Raw genomic sequence first — 8,470 nt, 5'->3', positions numbered from 1 at the left:
GCCTATGATCAAACCCTAATCTGGACATCATAAGGCCCACAATAATGGATTGGTTTCTAATTAAATAAGTAATCTGCAGAGGCTAGAACTATATGTGATTGATAAGTTTTTGTCTTCTTCAGATGGCGTTATTGCCGTGCCTGTTTCAGATTGAAGTCAGACATCAATGCCAGTAAAGTAAAAAGGACTTTTTCCAAAATCAAAATGATTGCTGGTTTCATTAGCAAATTTCAGCTCCAGAAGCAATCGTGCACACAGAAATAATGCCTGCCTGCATGGTTAGCTATATATTGCCTAACATTGTGCATTGACAACGCTAGTTTCAGGCTTCATTCTATGTCACTAAGATTACAACCAGAACTAGAATAAAGCATAGGCTCAAGAACACATTACACATATATGATCAACATAATGAAATGAATTAATTAGCGGTAAGCACTCCGACTTCCCCCCTTTTTTTTTTCTCATTTCTTCTCCTCCTGATTTCTTGTTTCTTGTTTTTTCCACCACAAAACATACACATTTTCTTCGAGCAAAAAAGACTTAAAATGACACTGAAGAACTAAGTGACCCTTTTTTTTTTTCCTTCCAAGTCAACCGCATTTTTTTATATATATATATCTATGCCTCTCCTCTCATTCATGAAGACTATGAAACAATACTCATGGAACTAAATAAAAGGAAAAAAAAAATCAACAAGACAAACTTGGTATATAGAAAAAAAGTTTATGCATAATCAGCAATGTTCTTTCCCTTGCCAGTCTGGTCTACCTAATGTGAACTCCAAGCTGGGGTTCTTGCAATCCATATTAGAAGATACCAAGTAGCTTTTCAGCTGAGTCGAATTACATTCCTGCAGTATTAATTAAGACATTTTCATGTTACCTCCTAAAAGTGAATAAAATTCTTATCCCTTCTGCTAGATTTCTGGAAAATTTTGATCTACTCAAATTTTAAAAAACTTTAGACTTTGGATGGTACCTCCATTTGTTGTCCAGACCTTTGTTGTGACTGGAATGTTCCTTGTCTGTGCCCATCAAAGTCGCTGGCGTTTGTCTGGGGCCATGCCTCTCTACCACTGAAATAATAACATAAGTTTTAATTAGCTTGAATTTATATTGACATGGTGCAGCAATATCAATATTTGTAAACCAATGCATATAATTATTTAGATGAGTACAGTTGATAGACCATCTTTTATAGTTGAATGCCACAGATTCAGCTGAAGCTTAATCAATTAATTGGAATGGTGACATTGTCTCTTATTTCAAAGCTAATTAAGAACAGCTCAACTATCATTTTCACTACCTACAAGGGTCAATTTCTGTCATTTTCCCTAATAAAAAAGTCCAATATAAGTCACATTTGATACATGCACAAAGGCTATAAAGGAAGGGATCATGAGCTAAATATATGCATGGAGACAGAGGCCAGGCCCTTGTACCTATACAAGGCATGTCATTTCAATGAATGCTATTAAGTGCTTAAGAACAGCCTGAAAAGGATGTTACAGGCAGCAGGGAGAAAGATGTGTGTGATGGAAATGTTCTTAATTGCTATGACAATTGAGGAAATATCAACACAGAAAGTGTTAGTTGCTTCCATTCTGATTAAGTACTGGCCCTAAAAGTCATACAATGTTCTATTTTAGATAAGGCAGTATCTAAGATCAAAGCTTTTGCCTGCTTGTGAAAATCTACCAGTACCTTTACATTTACAATTAGTGTAATAAAACTCCATTATAGGCAGAATTTTAGTCACTAGTCCTGTTACTCTATTTCTGTCTATCTTTAATGGCAGCTGGAAATCATTTATTTATGCAGTGATTGCACCCAAAACCTAAAGCTCCAGCGGGGAGTCATGTCAAAGTGAAGGTCCCTGTTGGTTTACATCTCTATTTAAAGAAACTTTTCTAGCCGAAGAACACCCTTGCTGGTAAAACCCAAGAAAGAAAGCAAAAATCTGAATTAATCTACATGCTATTTAGTGGAAGTAGGTACTAATTATAATTAAATACTAATTGATGAAACAATGAACAACATTGGCATTTTTAATTTGAACTTTGAGAAAAGGACGGCAGAAAATAAGTCAAGATGGGAACCGATCTTTTTGTTGTTATATGCAATGTGTCCTCGTGATGGGAATAAGAACCAGCTGAGTTGAACAGTAACATGATAATATATTGTTATTCTAAAAAGAAAAAGAAAAAGTGTACGTAGCTGTGGGAATTGCTTTCTTTCTTATCCTAATTAGCGTTTGATTGCGTTTTGGGAACTTTTCTATATATATATAATGGCGTAACACATTAAAGCTACAAATCTCATGTCAGCAAGAAAATCTTCGGAAACATAAAAGATCGCAAAAGAAAAGAAAGAAAAAGAAGAACATTATATAATACACTATAATATAGAAAGCAAAAGCTGTAGCTGCCTGCATTCAAGAGAAGAACTCATTTTATTCCTCAAAAAACTGGCGTGAACGTGAGTGGGTTTCGGATTTCTAAGTTGATCAAGTACAACGCAAAAAGAAAATAAAAGAAGAAGAGGAAAAGCATTCTATTTCATTAGTCTATTATACTCTCCTTTAAAAAAAGTGTAGGGCATGCATAGCATGTGTGTGTGTATAACGCTTTCTGATGTCTAGCATGCCAATTGCGTACCAAAAAACATTAAAGAGAGTCGCACAAAAGAGAGAAAGAGGTACCTTGAAGAATTACTCCAGAGAGTGGTAGCAGCAGAAGTAGTAGTTGAAGGGGAGTCCATGTCTTGTTGTGCTGTTGGCCCATCTGCTTGTACTACTCTTTGCAGTCCACCTTGCTCATTTGCAGTCCTAAAACTGCCAATTGGAGCCATGTCTTCTTCTCCAGATCCATCTGATATTGCCCTCCAACAAATCAATATACATAGCCACCAAAAAGCTCAAGTAAAATGCACAAACATGCACATACACACTTTTATACACACGGAAAAAAAGACAATGTTCTTGAATTTACATATACATGTGTTGGATGTGTGTGTACATGCATGCATGCATTGTCTGTATATATGTATGGTACTTGTGCTTAAGGGATAGCAAGATCTTTGATTAATAGGGTTTAGTGCTTAACATGATTTACTAATTAATCAATCGGGTTACAAAGCTATCCAAGTTGGGGCAGTGAAAAGCTAAAAACAACACCTAATAACAGAGAAGGACTAACGCCTCAAACAAAGAAAAAGTTGAAAAATTGAAGACTAAGCAATACGAATTACCTGAAGAGGCTGCAGGCTTGTCAGTGGTCTTAACAGTTCTATACATCTGCAAAGTCCAACGGGAATCCATAGGTAGTAATTAAAACGAAGACCATTCAAAGAATTAAAGAGATAAACAAAATATAAGTGCAAAAAAGAAAATGAAAAAAATTAGAAATGAAAAACACTTTTCAAAATTCATATATATATGATGAATCTCTAGCAACTTTTCTCTCTCTCTATGTGGGCTTCTGTGCTTGTCTTGGATTGATTCATTAATCACGAGGTTGATGTTTGATTAGGTTGTATAGTAATGAGAGAGTGTATTATTGAGAAATGATGACTACTTTTGTCTGTTATCATTCTCTCTCTCTCTCTCTCTCTCTCTCTCTCTCTGTTTTCCTTTTTCTTTGAAAGCAGAAACTTGTCTGCCTGAGACCTTTCAGAAGTTTCTCAGGCTCATTTCCTTTCTCTAGTATTCTTTACTTCGCCCATTCACTGCCTTCTCTGGCTACTGTGCCTGTGGGATACACCTTCCGCACCTCTATCCTCACATTCAAGACTCCAGGAGGGAGAGAAGGAAAAGGAGAGTGAGAGGAGAAGAGAGATTGTTGATTCATTTGTTTGTTTTGTGGTTTAATCACCTGTAAATGGCTCTTGACATGAGCTAATGTGAGATCTTTGACATCCATGAGTTCAAGAACTGACTTGGGAGTAGCTCCTATTAACAACAAGCCAATCAGTGAAACAAAGAAAAAAAAAGTGCTAAAAGTCAAAACAAAACATACCAAAACATTAAGAAATGTCTAAAATTCAAAGGATTTGTCCAAAACTCAAAAACCAATCGTTCACACGCAAATTATTGTAGGAAACAAATAATGAAAAAGAAAAAAGAAATGGAGGAGCACGGGAAAAAAATGATTTCTTTACTTTCATGGCCACCAAGAAGCTCAACAGCGTGAACAAATCTAGCATGAAGAGTGCTTGTCCATCTCATTCTTGGTGCCCTCATGCTCCTCTTTGTTGGAAGTTTTGGCAAGAATCTTGATCTAATCAACCCATGGGGAGAACCGTCTGTAGATCCAGCTCCATATTGATTATGGTGGTGGTGCAATTGGTGGGATTTGAAAGCATCCATTGATAGCCCCTTAAATCTTGTTGTTGGTGCTAATCTATTGTAAGGACCTGGCAAACCTTGATTCGGCCCTGATGAGTTTAACATGGACATGGGATCTAAACCTCCTCCTCCAATGCTATAAGGTGAAGAGGTGGATGAAGAAGAGTGAGGATTAACAGAAGGAGAGCACAAAGAGGAAGAAGGATAAGGCATTTGGTAGAAGCACATCTTGGGATCTTTATTCTCTCTTGATGAATGTTCTAAAGACATAAAAGGAAATGAACGGTTGTGATAAACTGGAATCCCTTTAATTGGCCTCAAACCATCTGATACTTCAAGTAAAGAAACCCCATGATTGATATGATTCAAGTGATGAGTAGTACCATTAGAACGGTGAAGATGTTGCTGGTGGTGACTTTGTTGACGATAAGGGTTATTGTGAGGTAGCTCTTCAACTCTAGCACTTGATAGATTTCTTCTGCTTCTTATACTTTCTTCATTAAGTCCAGTAGTTGGATGTGCTAGAGAGAGCTCGATACAAGCTTGAGAATCACTTCTCATGGAGCCAACAGTGTTGGACTTACGGATGGCTTCTTGTCTGCCCAAAAAATTGAAGCTTGCATCAATTTTATCCCTAATGTTGCTGTTGTTGTTACATATGGAAGACGGAGAGGAAATATTGGGAGGACTAATGTGTAAAGAAAGATCAGGAACTGGGTTTGAGGAGGGTTCAATGAAAACTCCTTCCAAGGGCATTTTCTTTAACTTACTGACCTTTTCTCCGGCTAAACTAAGCTAATAAAAAAGTGCAAGTATAATGAAGCAGCCAGGTGGGTCTTTAACCCTCTTTTCCCTCTTCCTTCTCCTTGAAAATATATATGTGAGAGCTAGCTAAAGAGAGATAGATATGGCTAACTAGCTACCTTTCACAAAAGAATAGATATAAAAAGCTTGGAAAGAACACACCATTGATTCATACTTTAAAGGCTTAAAGGGAGAAAGAGTTGGAAGTGAAGCAAAGAGAAGACTCTTTAAATCTTCATCAACAAACCAACATGCTCAAGAAAGAGAGAGAGTGTGTGTGAAAGGTAGATAAAAAAGAGAGAGAAGGATGTGTGTTGTTACGCAAAGAAGAAGACGAAGGAAAATAAAAATAATTAACAACTACTATATATTAAATTTATAAAAAAAAAATTGAAATCTTGAAAGTGCAATGAAGGGAGAGGAAGGATAGCCAGAAAGAGAGGGAGGGAGGATTTGGGTTTAGGTTTGCACACCTCGAGAGTATATCTTGGAAAATGACACTAGAGAGAAGAAGAAGAAGACGAGGTCTTTCTCTATCTAGTCAAAACTCAATCACTAAAAAAGAAAAAAAATAGATAACCCTAAAAAATAATAATAATAAAAAACCTTTTCCTCACCATGTTTTTCCTTCCCCGTCGAGAACGGGATACCAAATGCTAGAAAGAGAAAGACTATTCCTTGTAGGATTCCTTCTCCCCCATACTCTTCGCCTCTCCCCCTCCCTCCCTCTCTCTCCATGCATCCTATATATTAATTTCCAGAACTTTTCTTTTTGGCTTGAATTTAAAGATATTTTAGGGTATTATTTCTATGCTTAAATGGGCTAGGTTGGCAATTGTGCAACATGTTTATTATCTTGAAGAATCTTTTTAGCGAGAATTAAATAATAATAATAATAATAATAATAATAATAATAATAATAATATGTAATTGTATACTCAAGACGATTTTTTTATTTATTTTTTTGCAATTCAAGTCTTGAGATCATTATTAGACCATGTAATACATGTATTTTTTTGTATCATATGGGTAGACCCATTGACCTTTTTATATATGCAGTAAGAGACCCACATAAAGGGTTGTTTGTTTGCTTTCATGTGGATACATCGTAAACCCTAACTCTACATTACCTTCTAATTCCCTTTCATTCTCCCAAATATTCCCCTTCTAATAATAATCCTTCACCAACCTTGTCTCCAGGCATCGTTCGTGGGTTCTTATTATTATGTCATCCACATGAACTATATACGTACAATATATAATATAACTCCTCTAGCTAGCTAGCTCATTGACTCCATAGATATATTGCTATTGTCTCACAAAACCCTAGGCTAAATCAAGGCTTAATTTATAATTATGGGATTGTTAAATCTCTTAATATTAATTATCACCGGAAGCACTAGCTAGTAACCCTATTTGTTTATTTTCTTTCTTTAAATGCTCAAGTGTTTGCTGGAGATAAAAAAAAAAAAACTTGGTCTGGGGAGGCAGCCCCTTGTTTTTTTTTTTTTTTTTTTTTATTTAATTAGGTGTGAAGTGGTAGTTCTACTGTTTGCCACTTTCGCCAATATTACCGAGGACAAAAACACTAATTCAAAGGTGTTGTTTGGATGCTAGCTGCATTGAATGCGTATTTGGGTAAATTGTAAATGCTGTTTGATTTTTTTTAACTTCTAGGAAACACATATATATTGTATTGTGATGATACAGGAATTTCCACCTCTGTGTGCATATATAGTAAGCTTCTATTTATTACAAACAGGATCAAAGACTCTAATGAAGCTGAGTTGTTAATTAGCAGTGATTAAAGCTTTAAGATTATCTTCACCTAGAGTAGACTTGTTTGGTTAATTGAATTCGACTATTCTAATGAGGTTATCTAGATGAATAAACCATTCATCAGTTGATCATGACGATTCCATGATCTCTTCATTCATGGATTTAGTGTCTTTCTCTCGTACCTTGAGGGATGCTAATCATGCAATTGTTGATTGACTTGCTGAACAAGGTGTCTCTAGAAGTTGTGAATTTGTGGTATATCTGACATTGATTTTGGTGATGGAAATGCTAAATACATTGATGCTTCTGAGGAAGATATTGATAGAACTCTCTAAGAAGTTGATAGATGTTGTTGGCCAGGAAAATACAGAAGCAGGGGTTGAGTCTTTGATTGTTTTGTCTGATCTTTTGAGCTTTTCAGCTGGGTCTTGTGGGCGTAGGTTTCTGTTGCTTTTCTTTTAACGTCTCTTGCAGACCCTTGCGGTCTATGTTTTTCCTTCTACAGGTAGCGTGACTTATTTTTCTTATAAATATATTAATTTTAAAATATTTAATGTTATTAATGATGTAACTAAATATTAGTTAGCTAACAGGAATAAAATAAGAAAAATTCCATTCTGGAAAGCTATTTCAAGAACACCCATATCCATAAGATTCATACAACAAAATATTAAGCTACATGTGACCGAGTCCTTTATTTTAATAATTCTTCAAATTTAATTAATTTTGAAAATTAATGTTAAGGCCATTTTTTCTTAATGCAATGCATGTTATTTCAAAATTGGCTGAGCCAAGCAACTGGCGAGGCCGTGGCTACCTCCTGTAAAGATATAAAAATTCTTGATTTTTTAGGAATGGAAGTTTCTTACACAATGATCCTCTAAGAAAACAAGTTTCATTATAGCCCTTTAAATCTTTTTTTTTTAATTATTGATCCATTATTTATATGTGTGGACGAGTTATTTATGCTACCTTCCAGAGAAACATGCCGAGAGGAAAAAACTAATGTTGATCTTTATGTGTCCTATTTCAAAAATAAATTTGGTTTCATTTATAAAGAGATAGTCCTTATTTTGCCTTCTCTATTTATTGCAGAAAAAAAATTCAATTTATTCCCTATGTTCTTTTTCTTTTTTTTTTTAATTACCTCCATGATTGATAATGGTCGTCGGGATCCTTATTTAATTTGATGCTATGAATGTCACACAAAGTCAATTTCCCCCATATAGATCGTGTAAATCACACTCATGATGTATAAAATTGAAGGAAATTGGCCACCTCTTTCAAATTTCCTAATCATTTAACCCCTAATTTCTCAATTATGCAGGAAATGAACCAAAAAGAATATTGTGGAAAACATATTACCACAAATACTAGGAGCAAATAAGGAACTAGCTTTTTTTAACAATCAAATTGATAGGTATATATGGTCATACACATCTTATTATAAAGCAATTTTTATTGCCAGACTATTTTTCCAAAAATAATTAAATGTGAATTCAAAATCAAATCTTCTTTTATTGTTAAGTTTAGAAAAATG

The 8,470-nt window shown here is 35.0% G+C and overlaps 1 protein-coding gene across 1 annotated transcript; it reads right to left on the bottom strand.

Moving 5' to 3' along the window:
• Nucleotides 1-192: 192 nt before the first annotated feature.
• Nucleotides 193-5,478, bottom strand: LOC105117417 (transcription repressor KAN1-like). The gene is made up of 6 exons (XM_011015077.1): nt 4,161-5,478; nt 3,875-3,951; nt 3,252-3,297; nt 2,704-2,872; nt 982-1,078; nt 193-853 (listed from the first exon to the last, which is right to left on the bottom strand). The coding sequence occupies exons 1-6, from the start codon at nt 5,101-5,103 to the stop codon at nt 737-739; spliced, it is 1,449 nt and encodes a 482-aa protein (XP_011013379.1). The 5' UTR covers nt 5,104-5,478; the 3' UTR covers nt 193-736.
• Nucleotides 5,479-8,470: the final 2,992 nt, after the last annotated feature.

This window comes from Populus euphratica, unplaced genomic scaffold (genome assembly GCF_000495115.2).
Source record: "Populus euphratica unplaced genomic scaffold, PopEup_1.0 scaffold1335.1, whole genome shotgun sequence".
NCBI classification, from domain to species: domain Eukaryota; kingdom Viridiplantae; phylum Streptophyta; class Magnoliopsida; order Malpighiales; family Salicaceae; genus Populus; species Populus euphratica.
The sequence above is the reverse complement of the archived record's forward strand: the minus strand, read 5'-3'. Positions and strand labels throughout refer to the sequence as shown.

Bases quoted from the DNA above. Each gene is read 5' to 3' on its own strand.
- LOC105117417 (XM_011015077.1), bottom strand. From the start codon at position 5,103: ATGCCCTTGGAAGGAGTTTTCATTGAACCCTCCTCAAACCCAGTTCCT. The intron at 3,298-3,874 runs GTGATTAAACCA...TGGACTTTGCAG, and splicing joins ATGTCAAGAGCCATTTACAG to ATGTATAGAACTGTTAAGAC. The intron at 1,079-2,703 runs GTACCTCTTTCT...TTATTATTTCAG, and splicing joins CTCTGGAGTAATTCTTCAAG to TGGTAGAGAGGCATGGCCCC.